General features: G+C 42.6%; 1 protein-coding gene across 1 annotated transcript; it reads right to left on the bottom strand.

Annotated features, from left to right (window-relative positions):
* Positions 1-1,378: 1,378 nt before the first annotated feature.
* On the bottom strand, positions 1,379-19,987 carry col9a2 (procollagen, type IX, alpha 2). Its single transcript, XM_003448916.5, is given in 34 exon segments — positions 1,379-2,753; positions 4,049-4,126; positions 4,220-4,408; positions 4,494-4,548; positions 4,643-4,696; positions 4,698-4,724; positions 4,726-4,791; positions 4,996-5,028; positions 5,504-5,548; positions 5,654-5,689; positions 5,981-6,052; positions 6,142-6,195; positions 6,267-6,320; positions 6,813-6,866; positions 7,351-7,395; positions 8,133-8,186; positions 8,293-8,346; positions 8,446-8,499; positions 8,660-8,713; positions 8,829-8,882; positions 9,371-9,424; positions 9,543-9,596; positions 11,027-11,080; positions 11,170-11,226; positions 11,327-11,377; positions 12,881-12,934; positions 13,029-13,082; positions 13,212-13,235; positions 15,604-15,639; positions 15,989-16,042; positions 17,487-17,549; positions 17,657-17,692; positions 18,498-18,572; positions 19,714-19,987. Coding segments are annotated over 34 exon segments (2,076 nt in total). The 5' UTR covers positions 19,786-19,987; the 3' UTR covers positions 1,379-2,547.
* Positions 19,988-21,880: the final 1,893 nt, after the last annotated feature.

The following is a 21,880-nucleotide window of genomic DNA, read 5'->3' on the forward strand; positions in this document are numbered from 1 at the left end:
ACAACAAAAATGGGTATGTGTTTTGCTACAGGTTGCTAGAAATAAGGTGCTTCAAAATATATATTGTTCATACAGTAGCTTGAGTTAGCTGTCTTTTTTATGCTCGAATATTTATAGGCCAGAGTTCAGTAGCTTAACAAGTGAAATAGACTAGACAAGATGAGTGAGGAAACAGCCAATGTCCTAAGGAAAACCTTCAGAAAAACCTGGAGAAATATTGGTCAAGACCACTTAAAAAAAATACCAGAAAGTCTGGCTGTTTTAGAGCAAAATGGAACCGAACCAAGGGATCATTCAAGACTTTTGCATGGTACTGTAGCAGCTGTGACGTTGCCCGCCGCTTTTGGACACACTTGCCACCATGTTGGTTTTGGGCTCAGAAGCAACCAGAAGTAACAAAAAAAAAAAGAAAGAATGAAAAGAAAAAAGGGTGGGTTGCTATGCTAACAGCTAACGCTAATAGCAACGCACAGACACACATCTGTTATTATAACTAGTAAAATACTAGATTATCAGCAGAAGTGAAGCATAGAATTGTTGGATGGTTCGTACTATCAGCAAGTCATTTTAGTCAGAAAATTAACTAAAAATGCGCCAAAAGTCAAATGGTTCACTTCAGTTATCAATTAGTGGATTAAGTCTGCAACAGCAAACATTAACTGGCTTCAGCTGCAGGAGTTGAAGCACTTGTCAGTCTACAGCGTCACCATCCAGCTGGATGGAAAAAAACCCCATGACACACAAGTTGTTTTTTTTTGTTGTTTTTTGTTCTTATCAGGTTTATGTATAATGCTACAAAGTTGAGCATTTAAACACGAAAGTCTGTGGAGATTTCAGTCCATTTTTTAGCAGGCCACAAGAGGAACTTGTTTGCTACTTCTGTTGGCTTTGTTGTTTTTAGCTGTACCTTGATCTAACACAAGACTTTCAATAGGGAAACTGAGGTTCGTGCCCTCTGTCACACTGAACTGTCGATAATGTTGAATTATTATTCCTAAGACTTTAGAAAAAAAATAGACCGACTCACAACGTTGAAATGTTAGACAGCACTGAATGCTTCTCACAGTTCTTGCTATCTTTTTCCCCAGGCACAAAGCTGTGACATCGCAAAAGCAACTGACCTGTCAGTTGCAAATACTGCCCTTGAGCAATTTTGAATTTGATGTGTGCAGTCTAGTAGTGCTGAATGGTTGCAACTTTTTGCCTCGGTAGTGCAAGATTATTAAAAGATGCTGAGCATATGCAGCTTAGGACGCATGGGAGTTTATTTACATGCATACATGAGTGCTCTTAAAGATTTGGACGAGGACAAATAGCAAGAAAAACGAATTGAAATAGATCATTTTCCATTCCCAACATGATACAGAAGAACATTGGCTCTTAGAAAAGGTTCCTCTTTATTAGTCTGGGATTGCCTGAACAGCCAGCAAACAACTTTATTTATTTTTTTTACAGATGATTATATATAAAGAACAATAAATAGCTTCTTTTGATGAAAATAAGTCGTCATTAAAGCACTGACCTCCCATGGAAAGTTGACAGTGGCACAGAAAGCACATTAGGACCGTTAACTGATTTGCTCTGAGGAGGAGTCATTATTTCTGTAGGAACTCCTTATTACTCACTGATTTCATTAACACAGGATTTTTGTTGGTGCATATCGTAACCCATTCCTTTTCCTCTACATAATAATCAACACACATTTACAAAGATTTACAGCACTGCATTGTGGGAGATGGGAGTGCCCATCGGGATATGCTGTTGCCAGGCAACAAGAAGAAGAGATAAAGCTAGTCGTTAGTTTCTAAAACGAGACTTGGGTTGAAAGCGGGGGATTGGGAAGGGAGGGCAGTGTACACATGAGGTAAATCAGGGATCTCACTCAAGCCTACGAATGAAAAAGACTACATTTTACAATGCGGTACAGTACTGAGTGGAAACTGGGGCTGCAATCATTTATTAGTCAGGTTTACGGGGTACACTTTTAAGGCAACGGGTGTGATGTTGCAAAAGAGGCAGGTTGTTAAAACTTCAAAACATTCCTCTGACAAAATATTGCATATGGAAAAAAAAAAAGCATTTAAAGTGACCAAACAAAGAAAAAGCATCCTTCACCACATTTGGTTTAGCTCCTTTCAGCTCATAGACGCTTTGTGTTGGTGAGAGACCAAAAAAAAGAGATGTAATATAAAATCTGTTCCTCTTTCACTGCTTGAGCAGGACTGGGATATTTGGACGGCGCTGACACCGACATCCAAAAAAAACACTTGAGATTTCAGACGGATGTGGGTGGCTGTGAGCTGCTGTTGTCATGGTGATGTGGAGGATTAAGATCATGATGTCCCACCAGTCAAAACTTCAGGTTGTCAGTTCTAGGAAGGAGCGGTGGGGGGGGGCTACACATGCAGTCAATGTACTATTATTGTCCCCCCCCCACCTCTCGTTCTTGATGTTGCCCGGCTTGAGAAGAGTGGTCTCTCGCCTTTTTTCCTTGCCTCGCTCCCTCTCTCCCAGGTGCTGTGATCTGCTTATGGGGAGACAGGGCCTCTAAACATTGGGTCCTTTGATCGTTCCCGCCTCCTGTAGTCTCGGTGAGGTGTAAGCAGACGCGGCCAGGCACATCGCTGCCTCGCAGAATCCCGGGAGACCCGGCGGACCCGACTTACCGGGGCGACCGGCCTCTCCAGGTGTTCCCTGAGGTCCTCTCTCTCCGGGCCTACCGTCCCGAGCCACTCCATCGATACCGGGGGGGCCTGCAGAGTGACAGAGTTTAACATCAAATGGGATTTAGCTGATTTCGAGGGGTCAAAAAGATTAACTGCACCAAATTTCATTCTAAGAGTTGAAAACCCCATTCTGGACTTGGATTACATGTGTGTACTGTATGCATGCATATATTTAAGTTGTGTGCATGTGTGCACACAGAAGTGTGAGTGTGTTTCTCTGTCTTTGAATTAGCGTGTGCTGTTGCAAGCCTATTACATTCTCATTCAAGAGCATCTGTTAAATTACTGGAGTTAATGATGCCTTTAAAATGCCTTTCAGCAGGCTCTCCTGTGGAGAGAGCAGTAATGCCAGGTCCTTCAGTTGCTTGCAGTACCTTTCTTCTTCTTCTTATCTGTGTTCATGAAAAAAACTTTGCGGAAGGACTACTACAGTGCCCCAAGAAAAGCTAGGTTGAATGTAGGCAAAGTGCAATTGAGACACACTCTGTGAGTAAACGTTGATGTACATGTGACTTAAATGTCCACTGAAGCTTCTCTTTTTCTTTAGAGATCAACAAAATCCATGTGGAGGGATGAAGAGACACATCTGAGCTCATACACATGTTCTGACTTTACTGCATTTGATTGTATTGCTGTGTCACATGCACACTGCACTTTTTTTAAAGGCTGTCCAGAATCTTAACATTTCTTGATTTCACAAGTGAATCCATTGTTAGGTACGTTTATGCAGCAGCTGTGTTGACTTCTGGCCCAGTCACTAGAATATTACTATTCAAAAATTCTCCATCCCTCTGGCACTCCCACTTGCATCTTAAAATTTGAACATGAGAGTATGCTGTAAACAAGAAGTTTTTTTGTTTGTTTTTTTTATAAGAAAGTTTTAGGTGGCAGTGTCACTAGATTTTGTGGTTCTTCCCCCAGATTGCAGTGACAGTGAGTAGTATGTGATTTGCAAAGAATCAGTATTTTAGTGGCATTCTGCTGCAGCCCAGCCATGATGGAGGTGGAATTACACAGATTTGACAGATCCTGTGATTTCATGTAACTTCCCTCAGCTTAACACAACTTAACTCCTTATAAAAGTGTGTTTTTCCTCCCCACTGTCGCCAAGTGCATGGTCATGGGGGGTTGTCTGATTGTCAGGGTTTTCTCTGCATTATTGGAGGGTCTTTAACCCTATAATATAAAGTGCCCTGAGCTGACAGTGGTTGTGATTTAAAACTTCATAAAATAAACTGGATTGAATCAAATTGAACTGAATTGCCTAGGAATATGCACAAAATCTTACCTTACAGGTTCATTTAGAAGGCTTCAGGTCTTACCTTGTATTCCTGGAGCTCCTGGTGGACCTGGGTGAGGTCTACCTGGATCTCCTCTCTCTCCCTTTGGACCTCTTTTTCCTGAGGTAGATGAAAGAACAAAAAGGCGTTTAATGCCTAAGAAGTTAAACTTCAGATATTCCAATATGCAAAAGTACTAATGTTTAGTTTTACCCTTAAGCCCTGTGTTTCCAATTTGCCCATGTGCTCCAATAATGCCGGGGATGCCGCGGGCACCAGGTAAGCCATGTGGTCCCTGAGGCCCAGGTGCCCCTGGAGGTCCAGGGGGTCCGGGAGGCCCCATTACACCTGCACCACCAAGCACAGCTCTCTTGGCGCTTACTGCCACGGCCGCTAGCCTCTCTGTAACGGAAGAGAGGGCGTCATCATTTTGATTAACTGGTCTTTGATGATTGCTCAGGAGATTAAAGCAGGTCTAGATTCTCACCCTGCATCATCTTCAGCACAACCTCAACAATATGTTGGTCAGATGCATCACGTCCCTGGAGAGAGGAGGAAAACACTGAGCACTGACTAAACACTGCTTGGTGTTTTGTCTGTATATGTGTCTTTGATTAAGAGTGGAACTGGACTCACTGATGGTCCCTGAATGCCCGGCATACCGGGTACTCCTCGTTCTCCATTAAGCCCCCCTAGGACCGGGCAGCCCCGGTGGTCCCCTGGTCTCCTGGTTTGCCAGGATCTCCAGTGGGTCCATTGTGTCCAGTGTCACCCCTGATTCCTTGCTGTGAGGAAAAAAGAGAATCGATCCAGTGAGGCCCAACACATCATGAATAATGAGAATTAACTCTTATAATTAATACCATAGGCTTTGGGTTACAGAGTTAAAGGTCAGGGTTGGCTTATAGAAAGGTGGCAATGAGTAGGGAAAGAATGAAGCAAAACAAGTCCATCCAAGCAGTCAGATTTCCACTCGTTGCAATTCTCACCTGTCCTTTGGGCCCAGGTTCGCCAGACAAACCCTGTCACAGCAAAGACAGAAAGTCATTTTCCCCATTCATCATTTCCATCCATCATTTGCGCCTCGGAGACACTCACTGAGCAATAATTCAAGGATGAATATTGTAAATGAACATCTAAAAATGCAGCTTCAAAGACCCAAATGTGCATCACTGCTTCACTGTCATGTAAATAGCTTATTTGCCATCTGGATTATAATGGGGATTTGTATGCAAATTTGAAAAAAACAGACATCCTGTTCTTCTTCTTAACTTTGGTAACGCTTCCAACATTTTCTTGTATATAACTGTCTGCTTTGATGCCTCCAGAACCAAATGTCTAAACCTTTTTTTTTTATCTAAAACCTAAAAGTTGCATTTATTTATTTCCTTTTCCTTTTCAAACTTGGAAACTTTTTGTGGTCCTTATGGCAACAAAAACCACCAACAACTTTAAAGCAGCTTTAGTCTGTGCTGGAACAAATGTACACGTTTTTACCTTTTCGCCTTTTTCGCCGGCCAATCCCTCGACTCCGGGGTCACCCTAAAAGCGACAGAGAGGTAACGAAGAATAAGGGGAACGAAAAGGCTCTTGAAAGTATTCTTAAGTACGGAGCCAGTGGTGCAGTTTAAAAGAGGTGCTACTCACAATGCCCCCCTTTGACCCGACTTTTCCTTGGAAGCCCTGGCAGGAGAGACGGAGTAAATGTAAATGTGGACAAATGTAAACTGGATTATCCTCAGAAAAACAAGGATTCAGTACTGATTGAAACCAGCGACACCAGAGACCACAAACTAAGAAAGATGTTGCCTCATTTCTAAAACAAGGAACATGATTATGCCTAGATTATCATTTATATTGCTTCACTCATTCAAGGGTTTCACTGTGGGGGGTTCGCTTTGACTTCTATTATTGAGTAAACACTGCCCCCAATGTGCAGCTTTGTGTAACTGCATTATCACAAAGTCCACAGACCTTGTCTCCCTTTGTTCCACTGAGACCCTGGGCACCAGGCACACCGATGGGCCCTCTCTCTCCTTTGCTTCCCTGTGAGGAGAAAACAGAGGCTCTGCTGCAGTATGTGTTTGAAGTAAAGAGCACGTTATGAAGTGTGAAAAAGACACGGTGCAGCTTACAGGCTTGCCGGCTGCTCCCTGTGGCCCAACTGGTCCTCGCTCCCCTCTGTCGCCCTGCGGACATCAGGTGAGGTGAGTAAGCAGCAGCTGCCACTAGTGTTTTAATGTGATATTCAGGTTTGTACCTTAGGTCCAGGGATTCCTTGCATACCAGGCTCACCAGGAATACCAGGCTCACCCTGAGAAAGTGAGAAAGCACAATTATTTGCTACATGCTATAGCTTTTAACTGTTTTTCTACTTTGCTATACCATCCAGAGTAAGCATGTGGGTAGACACCAGGTTAGTACCTCTGGATGGCATTACTTTGGCCTCCAGTAACACTGTGAGGAATATTAGCCAGGATATATCCCTCAGTGTGCATATTAAACACTACATGAATGTCTCAAAGACATAAGGGCCCGGATGACCTCTAATTTCCTGTCTCCCTCTACTCTCTTCTTTCCCCCTCCCCCCTAACTGGTCACGACAGATGGTCTTCTGGTTCCGTTGGAGATTTTGTCGCGTTAAATGTGAGTTTTTCATTCCCTCTGTTGCCAAGTGCTTGCTCAGAGAGTCTTTAAATTACAATATAAAGTCTGTTGAGGCGACTGTTGTTGCGATTTGGTGCTATACAAAACCCCCCCTGAAATTCAAATTGAACACAAAGGAAAGAAACAATCACATGTTTACCAAAGGTCCAGGGGGCCCAGGCAAGCCGACATGACCTCTAGGTCCAGGTTCCCCCTAGAAAGAGAATATTATAAAAGAAAGGCACACATTACAACTACATGAAAACCTGTTATGCTCATTTCTAATGCCACGTTTTTTTATTCATGGACTCTACTAGAGAAAATGTACACGATTCAAAGTCCACCATAGTCCTTATTTGTCATATACTGGGGAGGGCGGGGGGGTTAAATCTTCTTAGTTCATCCAGAGTCTGAAACAAGTTGTTGTAGTTCTCCTCCCTTTATGCATCTCTCAGACAAAAGATTTAAAAAGCAGGTTGCTGGGGCTTCTCTCCTCACAGGCAGAGCTGTGTGTCTAAAATGGCAATGTTAGCAATATCCACTCTCACTGACATACGGAGATGAGAGTGTCTCCCTGTGTCTGGAAACTTGGTGTTTAGAGGAGTCTGAAGCCTGAGCTTTTGGCTCAAAGGGGATTCATGTACATACCCCGGGCTGCATTATCTGAAACTTGTAGTATGAACATGTAGAAGGCATACCTTTGCTCCAGGTCCACCTTTTGCTCCTGGGCTGCCAGGTAATCCCTGAAGATGGAATAAAGAATGCTGAAAACAGTCCTAATCAAAACTACATATCTGCACATCAGACACGTTTCAGGAAAGCAAGCGTGAAATGCACATGGCTACGTAGGCGTCAGCAGTTGGCGGTAATAATGCAGTTTGATATAATGATAATGATAAAAATAGGCTTGAGGTGTGATTGCCACAGTTGTAGACCTTGCATTGATTTTATGTGTGTGTGTGTGTGTGTGGTTGCTGTATCACAGTTTGACATAAAGCAGGCTAAGTTGCAGTGTATGAGTTTTAGGGAGTGTTAGTGTCACTGCAGTGACCGCGTAGCATCTCATGCAGTGCACATCTCAAGCTCCATTACCCGTTAGTCAGAACGGCGCGCGCACAAACACACACTTATGTCTACCCACTGGTCTGATTGTGATAAATTGCTTGCGGTTGAAGAGAGAATGCTATTTTCAAGGTGCTTTTTATTCTAAAGCAGCATGGGTCACGGGGTCACTGTTAACCTGGATGACTGCCCAGAAAACAAAACACGCCGAAATTTTACACGCTGCTTCAAGCTGGTTTCCCTTGTCTGTGTTCCGGCTTTGTTGGATTCAAGAGAAGAACAGATTGCCCTTCTACGTGGTCTGAGTGACAATGACTGTTTACTGGTTTATTTGCATGTGCTTTTTTTTTTTTTTTTAGTGGCGTTGTCGAACAGTTCTCCGACAAAACGCGCACGCCCCCGTCGAATGATCACTCACCGCTGCTCCCTGAGGACCAGGAGGACCGGGCATCCCGGCCTGACCGGGGCCACCCTGCATAAATGAGAGCAGAAGAAGAATAAATTGATGTTTTTGGGTTGCTTTTTTTTTTACCTCCGATTGAAGTTACTCATCATTATCACTGCTGGCACACGCTTACCTTGATTCCAGGAATGCCAGGTGTGCCATCTTTTCCATCAATACCCGGCAGACCCTGAAAAAGCAGGCAGATGAGTCAGTGGACTTCATTTGGCACACCTTGCCAAGCACCTCCACAACTGTGGCCTGAAAAAACAAAAGTGCGTTCACTCACATTCTCTCCCTTTTTGCCAACTGCACCCTGTGGGCCCTGGATACCTCGGCTGCCCTGCAGAAGATAAACAAATCAGCCTCAGTAGAGCCACGGTGCACATCAGTATCGCTGCCTCCATTCAAGCTCTGAAATAGATTTTTTTTTTTTTTTTTTTTACACAAACCACTGCCTTGACAAAAAAACTTTCAGGGAAACCACTACAAGAGTCACCCACTTTGTCTCCTTTATCGCCTGGCTCTCCAGGTGGTCCACGAGGTCCTTCCTCACCCTGAAAAGAAAAGAGCAGACTCCCAGTTGCCTTAGTGCATTCAGTGTGTGAATATACCTCTTTATATGAGTAGCTGAATTTGTATTTGTGTGTCTTTAAGTGTGTGCCGTCTTACAGGTGGCCCAGGAGGTCCTACTGGTCCGCCGATGCCCTTGTACCCACGAGGGCCCTGAGGGAAAACAACGAAGTGCCATCAATCTGTTCGGATCAGAGAGGGAGCTAAGTCGCGGTAGCCTACCACTCATTGTGATAAGGGGATAATTAGAGCTTAACTCACTTCTTTAATGGGAGCTACACAGAGAGCCAGGCACTCTTGCTTTGGCACTAAGCCGGGGTGCTAACTTGGCTAACGTGGCTAATGTTAACAGTAAGACGGATGGCTACAGCGGATCATTAACTACAGATGGAGGCACCGTGGACCCAGACAACCCCAACTCATTAGAGAGGGAGAGAGATTTGTGTTAGCATCATTTCCATATGTCCCCATTGCTGGTAATGGATGATGTTTGTAGAGTGGGGGCAAGTCTGGCTGTGCCTCCTTGGTGCTCATCTAAGAATGAGAGCAGCCTTGTACTCAGAGAGAGAGAAAGAGGGAGAAAAACAAAAAGCCAATACGCTTTTTTTATGTGACTGCGATAAACTGAGTGGAGTACTCACTGGTTCTCCTTTGGGACCCATCATTCCTGGATAACCACTCAGACCCATGGGACCCTTAGAAGAGAGGCAAACTATGGTAAGACAGACACCCTTGTCCACAAGAAATGGCTATTTGAGATGATACTATGTAGATTATAATATGAAAACGATAAATATTCAATTATCAGCACACCGAAGGTCCTGGGATGCCCTGCTCCCCAGAGATACCAACTTCTCCCTTGGGGCCCTGATGAAGAACAAAAAAAAGATTAATAATAATCAGTATGTGCTTCACCCTGTAGCACACATGCCTGGAAGCAATTGTGAAACCTTCAAAAACGTTTAACCAAGCCACAGATTTCATTTAGTTTTGTCTCTATATGTTTGACTTCAGCAAACATTCACCTAAAAATCTAATTGAAACCAGTTTCTGATGTTTGCATGTTTGGTGTGTGAGTGGTTTTGGGGCCTATCGATGAACCGCAGCCTGCTCACACCATCCTCTGGTGGTCTTCAGCACCTGAAGCAATTCAATCAGTGCATAATTGGTTTGCCAAGACTTTTAAAGAGGCGAAAATGAAGGCTCGATGGAACTCTTGTGCCGGGATAAGTCGGGATAAGCTTAGCATAAAGACTGAAATCTTGGGAAAACAGGGAATAATAGTCAAAGCGCCAATTGTTACTCCCCGAAAGCACGACTTGTTTTTGCATATCCAGAAGGCCACGGATTAAACAAACATAATCAGGGAGATTTTTGCGTTACTGGGAGGATTTAGGAACTCTAGTGCCCAGCTAGATGCTCAGCTCAACAATAAGCTAAGCTGGCCTAATTGTTTCCCTGCTGAAGTTACACACTTCATCAACACTCAGTTTAGCCTGAGCAGTCTATTAGCCTGCCCTTTGAATGATGCCAGCCCTGAACTGGACACTTCAAACCATTTGTTTATGTGCCAATAAAGAAATATTATTTTTGCTGGGGTTCCAGGTTCTTGCTCGCCACCCTCAACAGGTTCATTAAGTTCTTGGGGTTTTTTTTCGCACTTTAAAGATAAATCTGATAGTCTTACTCCATCTTTGGTATCACGTGGGCATCAGTGATACAGCAAACCCTGTTGGTATCCATTTAAACAACTGGTGAGGATGTAAACAGCTTTCATTGTGTTTTAGAAAAAAAGAGAGCAACATTGAGCCAGGCAGCTCCTTTAAAATACTGGTCGGCCTGGGAGGAGCGGTTGCTTGATGCGTTGAGTGTTTTGAGCATCTAAAGCAAGCGCTGCCAGAAAGCTCCTTGTGTGGGAAGATCAGAGGCTAATTCCTGGGGCTTGGCTAGCCGCTCCCTTGGAGCCCACAGTGTGCTCATTAGCTCTGCTTAATACAGCGAGGTGAGAGGCCCGCGCTAACCCTGACTCTCTCATCCAACTCTTCATGTACCTGGCTCCTCACCACCCCTTTCATCTGGCTTGCTGCGTGCTAACTCCAGAGCCAGGGCCAGGCCTGACTAATCGCAGCCAGATTAATGCCAGTCATGTGCCTCAGGGGGCTTCATTAGAGCTAATCCTTGCCTCCCCTTGGTCCTGTACGGTGGGTGAGTGTACAAAAGCGACTGTACGGCATGAACACGTATGGGTGTCTGAGTACACGCGCATATCCTCTCAAGCGGAGATTGTAGCAGCTCACCGGTCTTCCAATGCTGCCAGGATCTCCAAGAGTACCGGCACGTCCTTTGTGTCCCTAGAGGGGCAACAATTAGTCAGGATGGTGTCATAATAATTTGGTAATGCGAAACGATCACTGATGCCTGAAACAGACAGATTACTCACCTTGACTCCCTGCAGTCCCTGCGGGCCTTTAGGTCCTGCTGGGCAGTTGAGAGGACACTGGGAAGAGATAGTGAGAAGAATATGCAGTGTATGGGTTATGAAATGTGAAGTTGTGTCAGAATAGATTTGCAAGAGGGGAGGAATCTTAAGATCTTACCTCGAAATCTGCACTACCCTCTTCTCCAACAATAAACTTGCCTGGAGGACCCTAAGCAGACAGACAGATACATGGATGAGCAAAGTCACCCAGTCACAGTTGGCAGACAGTTGCGTCTACCACCCTCCCAAGCTGAGCCAGCACTCTCTCCCTCTTTCACTCCATCTATTTCTCCCTCCATTTTTCCCCCTCTCTGTTTATAGATTGAGTTAGAAAGTTAAAGTATCTCTACAGGTGCTGATGTATTTCTGCAACAGCCAGATGAGACAGCCCACTGATCTAATGGGGGTTTATTTACCCTAGGACAGCACTAAAGCTAAACAAATACACTCCCCTGGGCTGGGAACATCACTCTCAATGAAGCACCCCCCTCCCCTCCTTGGAATCAGAGAGATGCACACAGGAGAGTTCATACGCCGCTGGAAAATGACTTAAAAGCATACCTCTTAAAACTGTTTTTGGTGCATCACCACTTAGTGTCTGTTGGGACTTGTTCAAGCAGCAGTCATCTCTGGCTGCGCTTGGTGTTTTGTTACCATTCGACGCATTAAAAACACACACGCACACATTAACCGTGTGCTGGATAGAGCACGCATTTAGCATGGCATCAGCAGTATGTCCTTGCCTGTGATCCTATTCAGTCATTTCAGTCAGCAACAATTAGACTGATGGAAATGTACGCTTGATTAAGCCTAATGAACTTATTTATTAAGTTTTTACAGCCGATCTCACCAGTCTCAGTGCCTTCATCTATTGTTTACTGTGACATCCTTTCTGTGGATTGACTTTGAGTACATTCAAGCAGCGCTTTGGTGCTTATGTGTAATGGAATTGGGATGAGGCAGTGACGTTGTGAATGTTTGCCCTCTAGAGCGCTATAAACTGTTCTGCAAGTAAATAATACATTGATAAAATAATTCATGTTCAAACAGGTATTATTTTATATGTTAATGTAACATTTACTAATATCAGCCTAAAAAGAATGTTTTTATCTTTGCTGCATCTGCACTATTTATATCTGGAACCTCACCACATATGCTAAGGAGGCCTAACAGTATATAGCGTAGCAGCAAGACCAGAGCAGGCATCAATAATAGAGAACGTGACGCTGAATAAGTCAGAAAATAGCATGAAATAGAGGCGCTACTGTAGAAGTAGACGTTAGGCCCAAAGCGGCTTGCAGAAGCAGCACCAACTGTATGCAGGCGGGAGCAGCTTAAATAGCGTGCCCTACATCAGACTTGCTAATAGGATGCACAGGTGAGCATCAGCTGATGTGGCAGGCACTGAGACCAGCTGACATGCTGAGATTGCTGTCTGAAGCAATGCTTCAGTTAATGGTCGTTGCTTATGCTATCTTTCCAGATTTCTAACTGCTTAATGGATCTACAGCAACAAGGAAATCTACATATTATGATACAGTAGTTTATGTTTGTTTTGTTTTTTAAACAGGCTTTTTAAAAGATGGTTTGGGCTTTAACTCGAGGATCTTTGTGACACTGAGTCAGAAAGACACATTACAATCCATAAGATTTCTCCTTGATGGACAATTACCGGCTTGCCCGGAGGTCCAGGAAGTCCTGGAGGTCCCGGTGGTCCAAGGATACCCTAAATGTTTGTGAGGAGAGAGAGAAATTGTGACTTAGAGCTTCTGAGAAGTTACAAAGGTCCCCATAATAAACCGAAGCTGGAGTTTTGTTACCTTTGGTCCAGTTGGTCCGATCTCACCAGGGAGACCAATTGGCCCTGGAATACCCTATACAGGACAGTTATGTTAGTGAGCGTGACAAACAAAATGATATGTACTTATCCCACCAGAGACAAATTATTGCCACGCTTTAAAGAGTTGAAGGCATAACTGCACAATACCAGAGAAGCTACTTACAGCCAGTCCTGGAAGGCCAGGTCCCTGTGTGGACAAAAGTGACAAGGGGTTAAATTACTGTGTAACAAGTGGAACCAATCCATCAGAGTATCAATTAATGTTTCCAAAAGCCAATTAAAAACAAATGCAGGAATTCAGTAATGCATGTGTACAGTGTGAGTGCAGGTTAAATAGTGCTCAGGAACAAAGACACAGAACACAATCAGTCTGTGTTTGCTGTGTCTTTTGCTTGGAATTAATTATAAACAAAGTAATTAAGTAAGTAAGCCTTCTTGGAGGAAGAACAGCCCACAGGGCTGGATCTCCTGTCTGTGGAGCGTTAGACAGCTGGGTGTACAGCACAGCCCCCAGACAGTACGCCTGTTAACGCTAAATAACGGATTAACTAATAGTGTTGTGCTCAAGCATGACATTGAATGACTCTGGACTTACAAAGATTGTGCGATAGATGGACATCGAGCACCACCTAGTGGCGAAAGATTGTGCTACAGCTGATGCTTCATGGTCGCTTGTGTGGAATGGCTGAATCTAATGACAATATGGAGTGTGACTCCTTTATTAAGGATTGCATATAGAGATCAGGCTCATGTCAGCTGCAGAAATCTTACAGCACATTTGGATAAACTGAACCCAAAATAGGGCACAGCTGGTCAGGCATTCAAGCATGACCAAAAAGGCACTAAGGAGGTTGCCTTAAAAAACCAGCTGCGTTCCAATATGTTTGTTAGAGAACTGAGCAGGCTCGAAAAGAATGCCTAATTCAGTCAATCATAACTCATTTCTTAAGTATCCCGAGAGCCCTATGAGATAATGTTAGCCAATTAGTCATGCATCATTTTATATTAATATACAGAGAACACATTTACTCAAGCACTGAACTTCAATACAGACTTACATGAATGTACTTGTATATTATAAAACTATTCCATTCCAATCTCTATCTGATAGTTATGTTCTCGGGGAATTTCCAGGTTTCAAACTGCTTACTGATCTACAACAACAAGATCCAGTAAGCAGTTAGAAATCAGTTAGACAGCCAGATATTGCACGTCTCTCGAATACATGCGTAACAGATTAAATAGAGATATTACAAAAAAGTGTTATCCAAACATTTTGACTGAAGGTTCCTGGCAGTAAATTGCATGGCTGCCTCATAAAATAATATAAGAGATGAGTTGTTTCCTTTCCATCAAGGGGTAGTGTTTCGAATGGTGCCAATCATAATACATATTAAATACTGGGTATCACTTATTCATCACTCAGAGTAACTGAACAGAAAAAAATGAAATGAATGATATATAGGAGGAGATATTTGGGCTTTGCACAAAACTAGTGGCAGAGCAACCTCTGAAGGCTGAAAACTGCAGTTTCTCACACGACCACTTAAAGCAAGCCAGCCCTCGTGGACTCCCATGTTAAAATATTTCTGTGACATAATCGGCAACATAATTGTGGCTGGCCTCGTCGATTCCTCCTGTGCATTTCTGGCTACTATTTCAACACATTTTCTGAATGAATCAGTGAGAGTATAATAATCATTTCCTCATTATAAGATGATAATCATAGCCTCCATATATGGAATTACAGATGTCAACAAATCCTAAAGGGAGATCGCTGAAATTATTGGAATCAATGTGAAGAATCGGAAAAACACGAGGACCACAACAAAGAGCGGGAAGCCATGAAGGGAAAAAAAACACCAAGATGTGACCACAAGTTAATTAATATATAATGCCCAATGTTGCAAGCTGGCAATGGCCACTTAAGCAGATTATATCTGCTTTACAAACATTTCCCACAGCAACATAAATAAGCTTCAAGGGGTTAGCTATTCAGTTTCTCTTTGAATAGGCTGAGTCTTAATACCTGGAATTGGCATTGTGTTTTCCCACAGTGAATTAGAAATGCACCTGTTAACTACACAGAGTCACGAGTCCCTATCTGCTACTCTGTCTGTCCAAAACAAAAAGGAGAAATGGTTTCATAGGATGGGAAAGTCAAAACCTCAGGGTTTGCCTCTTACCTGGATTTAATTTTATTTAATTTAACAACGGTACAGTACTCTGTTTTTGGTAACCATTGCCCTTGATGTAAATATGTAAACATTGTGTATGTTTCTGTTCTGTGTCTCGTGTACTGTTTGTTTGTATATGTGTCTTTCTTGCTGCTGTTACATCCAAATTTCCCCTTGTGGGACAATTAAAGGATTATTCTATTCTATTCTTGTAAAATGCAAAGAAATAAGTGATGGTGTCTGTTTGTTGTGGACAGTTTATGATGCTACATTGTAACTTCAGTTGTCAGAAAACTAGAGTTGACATTTTGTATATTAAGTTCTTTTAAAACGTTTACAAAAACTAAAAAAGTGACAGTTTAAAATTGATTTACTCACAGGAGGTCCGGGCTCACCAGTTGGACCTGGTTGACCCTGCAAACAGCAGAAATCAGTAACATATCTGTGGTTGTTAACTGTGGTAATATTACACATATAGATGATAATGACAATATCTTTGCGAAATGAAAACAGCACACCAGGATGAATGAAATAAAGTCCTTAACAAGACAGCGATTCTCACGCTTTCCCCTGCAAGCGGGAGTTCAACGTCATTCTCAACATCACAGTGACAGGACAGAGGGAACATTACCCATTTTATATTTCTATAAGTCTGAGCCTTTCAGAGTATTCCACCAGCAGCACAAACAGATTTCCCACAGAACAGCAGCACAATTGTGGTTTTGCACTAATAATCTTTTTAGGTTAAGGTTTAGACACTTGCCTTTGGTCCAGGTCTCCCGATAGGACCTCGGTCACCCTTCGCTCCAATCAAACCCTGGAGGCAGACAGAAAGGGATGAAATCGGGTAGATGTGCTATGCAGTATATACTGAAAACTGTTACAAATGAAACATAATTAACATCACAAGAGGGTTAACCTCACATTTGATCAAAGTTGACATGGTTCAGGTAAGTAATTGGGAAACAAACCTGAGACTGAGATTCCAGGGCAGATTACTGGCTAAACCTCTGAGGAATGCCTGGTTGTGTGTGTGTGTGTGTGTGTGTGTGTGTGTGTGTGTGTGTGTGTGTGTGCATGTTTGTGCTTCTGTTAGCATATGACCGTTTGGCACTGATGCTCAAGTTCCATCTAAAGCAGCAACTCACATTGAAAAAGCTAGGACACAGTTATATACGAGTCTCTGGCTCTGCACGATGGCAGTAGTTAGGACTTGCAATGACATAATAATATGGCTCTTATTTTATAGTTAAAACAAACATACATAAGCAAAAAAAGTAATGTGTAGTATATAGACCAGATTAAACGTCATCAACACCTACTAATATTCTAAGCTCTCATGTAAACTGATCTATTCCGATGACAACTGGACAAACTCCACTCTCGATAGGTTTCATGTTCTCTGTGGAAAGCTGGGAAAAAACCTGGTGTAAATATGTAGAAAAAAAAAATAATATTAACTAGCCCCTTTCACTGTTAAAACAGATGCCTGGGTAAGAAAATGAATAATCTGTGAGGTACAACAGAATCAAGAAGCTTTCTGGGGTTTTTTACAGACCACTTGTAGAGCGTATTTTATTATCTAGTCATATTTTAGTGTGATGTGGTTGCATGGAGGTAAATATATTAAAAGCAAAGAAGAGGGATTGGGTTGTGAAATGTAGTCCTAAAACTTCTGGTAATAGCTTTGAACCTGATATCCTGGCTACAAAACACTGACCTCTGGGTGCTCAGACTGCGCTATCACAAACATAGCATGTTGTAAAGATCATCCAGGATATAGGACAACAAACAAGACTGAGCCTCTAGTGCAGGGATGTTAAACTTATTTTACATCGCAGGCCACAAACAACCCGCTTTGCTCTTACATGGGCTGGACCCGTGAAGCTCCCCTTTCTGCCAATGTAGAGAAATGTAACTACACATTTAATGAGTGAATATCTTAATATAAGAAAAAGAAGCACAATTTCAGCAGTTTGTCTCATTTTTCTTCACGATAAAAAACGCTGCTGTAGTAAATGAAAGAAACCTGTCTGCATCACTCTTTGGCCTTGAGTTGTAACAAGTAAATGCACAAAATTACAGAAATTTATCATTTAATTACTTTGGCATCGTATGAATGGCCATGGGGGAGGTGTTTGTCTGAAGGAAAAGCTGTAAAACTTGTGAAAATATGTTTCAAAATTGAAGTTCAAAATCTGGAAGCAATTTTTAAAAATTTTTCTCCTTTTTTCATTCTCTCTTACACACAGTTTACTTACATCAATGCCATTCTCCCCCGGTGATCCGTCAGGACCTGGTTCTCCTGGCTCTCCCTTTTGCCCCTACAGCAAAAAATATACCGTGCTGCCGTCAAGAAAACCATGTTCAAGTAAATCACAAGTTAAAGTTGCTGCAAAATTAAACTGGCACCGTGACAGTATAGACTTACTGGTGGGCCAGGTGAGCCGGGACGTCCTTTCTCTCCCTGCAGATAGACAAAGGGCATGTGTTAACCCAACTAAACATACAGTATATGACATGGTTACACCTTTGTGTTCACAACTGTATCATATTCATCACCTAAATGCCTTTCACTGCTACGCATCACCTCATAGAAATGAATTTGGGAAGATTTATCACATCGCAAATTTCATGAGACAGCATGTGCCACATAAATATATACTGTGCTGAGCACAGAGAGGCCCACGGGCAGATGTTAATCAGTTGCTCCAGTGTTGACATTATAAGCAATCTTTGGATGAACTCTGAAGTGTGTCTACACTGGCTGCGTTTTCTATCAGGCTTTGATCCCACTGTTAAGCCTTTGGATGAGTGAGCAAAGAGTGACAGGTTTAATAACATGCTAGACTGACACCGTTTATTGATAGATAAAGAGCTTTTTAAAAATTGTTTTTTGGCTAAAATGCTAATAAAAAAAGAGACTTTTTACATTTGATTTGGGGTTGAGCCATAAAGCATGCTATCTCCACACTGCTCTACAGCAGCTTCTGTTTCCAACACATTTACACGACTTTGTCTGTTGTTAACCCTTTGAGTAACTCGCACATATCACGTTACTGTGACCCAAACTCAGGTCTGAGGCAAGGATCTCTTCTCAAAGACCCCTCTCTCTGCTGGGAACAGAGCTCTTTTGTGCCAGTGTTTTCATTTGCAGCGCTCTCTGCTGGTACGACTTCAGTACTGCGCTGCACCTCCTGATTTGGTATTTCTCCAGTACAATGAGGAGCTTTGTGGGAAAACCTATTTGGCAAACCTGTGTGGATACTCACATCAATGCCATCTGACCCAGGAGTGCCAGAGGGGCCGGGTGGGCCTGGCGGGCCCGGAGGTCCAGGTGGACCGTTCTGAAACACAGACAGAGAGGAAAAAAGGTCAAACGGCAACATTTATTAATTCACTCTGTGCAGTAGTCTGTGCAACAATCAGGATGCAGTATCATTGTGGAATATATAACTAACAGATCTTAAATATACATTATAATATCGTAGTGGATATTAATTTTCATGGTTTTTTATAAAACAGAAAACACATTTGATGTATGTTTTATTTTCCCAAATGAGGAAATATAAGCTAACCCTCCATCATACAATCAAATACCGGAGTGGTTATTGCAGGTTAAGGTGGGCAACTCTGAAAGCCGAGTGAGTTTAACATGGAGCATTGTAACAAAAATAATGTGATAAAACTGGCGTCTTTGAGGAGGTAAACACAAAGGATTGAGGAGGAATGTGGGAGGAAGGGCTATGAAACTGGCACTGTTTACCCCCACCCCACCCACCCCCCTCCTTCTCCATCCTACTGCCTGTCTTGAACAACATTTTATTGCAAGAGTCAGTCCATCAAGTGATAAAAGAATAAATCCAACTTTGAATTCTTCAGGTGTTAAAACCCCCAAAACAAAACACAGAGTGATCCTTGAAAACGAAAACTCCTGTAAGTCCAGAAGATAACGTGTAGGTGTCTGTTTGAATAACAGCTTTCACGCTCAGTGGACAAAGTTTGTGTGTCTGTGTCAGTGCACACTGACTTTTTTTTTTTCTTAAATCTGGCATGGCTGCAAAGATTTGACCCCCAAAAAACTGAAAAAATAAATCCCATCATTCTTGGTTAAATGGTGCTCCTCTTGGCCCCTGTAAAGGTAGCCTAGGTAATGATGAATCCGTGCCTTAAAAAAGAGGGGGCGCCGTGGTTAGAAAGACCTAACAGTCCATGTGCGATAAGGGTGATCCATGAAAGATCCACAAGATAGCTTCCACCCCTGAAAACCATTTTCTTCTACATTCATTCTATAAAAGCTGGGTACTCATCACACTTATATCCTTGCTTCCATGCTGTGGTTATTTAATCCCTTCATCCAGCCCAAGATGGCACGAAACCTACAAGATCACCTCAATATATCCATAGCTGACTGGACCCTCACCGAGGGCCCTTACCCCCTGAACCCTTGAGCCCCGATCAGGTCTTGAGCTCCTCTGTGCCACTCACCACTTGAGCCAAAGCCAGGCACAAGGTCTGCAGAATAACCCAGGTCTTCAGCAAGGCAGAGAGAGCAGCCATGGTCCCTCTCCCCTGTCTGTCTCTCCTCGGTTCAGCAAATCCTCTCTTCTAGTGCCTCTTTCTGCTCCCTTACTCCTCTCAAGGCCGGCACAGTGCGGAGCTGGTGGAGCAAAGCTGTCCAAGAAGAAGGAGGAGGAGGGGAGGTCGGGGGTGCTGTATGCACAGCCCACAGGATGGATGGCAAGTTGAGGAGGGTGGGGAGGGAGTAGGGCAAAGAGAGTAAGAGAGGTGTTGTCCAGCCCCCAGTGCTGGCCCCTGGAATTCTCTGTCTCAGGCTCAACAGTGTAAAAACACACACATACACACGTGTAGTTTCTAAAACCCGTTGGGCAGGATTTAACAAACTTCCCAAATTTGGGGGGAGCTGAGCAGTGAATGAAACTGGAGTGTAATCACAAGCATTTCATCAACTTCCTCCCTTATTCACATCTTGCTTTTTGTTTTCTTGCACTGTACTAAAATAACCTTAGAAAAAAATGTAAATGGATGTGATTCAGTGAGTGAGGAGGCACTGGTGACTTTCAAGCTTGTTCACAAAAATGGGTGTCTGCATCTTCTTTGCTAACAGAAGGAATGAGCGAACACTTCCAAATAATGCACCTGATCACCAAGCAAACAGTCACTTACTGACATCTAGTGGTCACTAAGCAAAGAGCACGTTCGCTCCCACACTAATCCAAAGTGGCTTCTAAAAACAAGCAAAACTGTGAAAAATGACCTCACAGTGACCCCTATAGTACAGATATTTTATTACACCAGCGTTAGCCTCTGTGGCCACTAGATGGCAGCAAAGACACATCAAGAGATGCCAGTGTGCAGGTTTGGTGGCCTCTAAGCTCTCCATCAACGGGGCATTACATTTGCTGTCCTCTGTGATAATAAAGACAGTACTGAATATGCTGAGAGGAAATGCATTTATTAGTAAATTGAGATCCATTACACTTTGCAGGGGATCTCAACACACCCCTACGAACAATAAATTAGGGAAAACATCTCAGTGGTGGCTTTTGTCCTGGATTTGTTTTTCCCATTTCCATTTGCGAACCTATCACTCGCTAAATCAAAATTAATTGGTATTACATTTTTCATAGTTTACTCAAAGGATTAACTCTAAACTGCGTCATGCTGAAAAAACCCCAAAACCCACCAAAAAACACTATTTAAAAGAATAATTAAAACGCAACATGCAGAAAGCCTAAATTTGAGTGTTTATGTATAATACATTTTACACTTGTCTTTTGTATCAAAACAACTTCAATGTCAGCTTTTTTCTTTTAGAATATAAAGTTATTCAATACAAGAGAAAAAAGGGTTCAACTGGCTTCTTAAGTCAGAAAAGGATTGCAAAATATTACGTGGTTTTCCTCTTTCTGCATTTCATTTGATGCTAATACTGTACATTCATGAAATAAGCCTGATTATTATGAAGATATAATATAAGGTGTGTGCTTTGTGTAGTCCTATCTACACAAAGGCACCGGATCTTCCTTTTTTCAGGGGCTGTGAGCAGGCATTGTGCAGAGAGCAGCCCTCTGCTTCATTATGCCTTTGTGAAGTGTTAACTTCAGTGGCACCTCTCCCACAAATATCTTTAAAAAGTCAATGTCAGCAAAGTTCTGCAAATGAGAAATAGTATTTTCTTGTAATTCCCATGAGTCATTTCCTTCAAGCCGTTGACTGTTGCAACATCAAGTAGGAACTCATTTTAGATGCAATTAATCTGAGAAATACAAAAACTGATTCAAAAGAAGCTCAAATGCAGAATTCAGAGCTTTAGGCTGTAAGAGAGTCAAACTTAGTTTAATGAAAAAGAACCTTATGTATTGTTCCTGTTATGTTTGACATGCTTCTATTAATGGATATGGTGCATATAAGTGTACAGTTGTGTTGGTATTTTGCTGGTAAGTCTGTGGGTTGTGTGATGAGCTGTGAGAAAGAGGACAACTCTTTTTTCTCTAATATCTACAATCATATGAAAAAGAACGTTTTCGTATGACTCTTTATAATCCTGTCCAAAACTAAATAGACTGTATGATTCAGTAGCTTGTAGAACCACCTTTAGGAGCAATGACTCAAAGTAATCATTTTCTTTATG

The sequence above is a fragment of the Oreochromis niloticus genome, linkage group LG22 (genome assembly GCF_001858045.2).
Source record: "Oreochromis niloticus isolate F11D_XX linkage group LG22, O_niloticus_UMD_NMBU, whole genome shotgun sequence".
NCBI lineage: Eukaryota > Metazoa > Chordata > Actinopteri > Cichliformes > Cichlidae > Oreochromis > Oreochromis niloticus.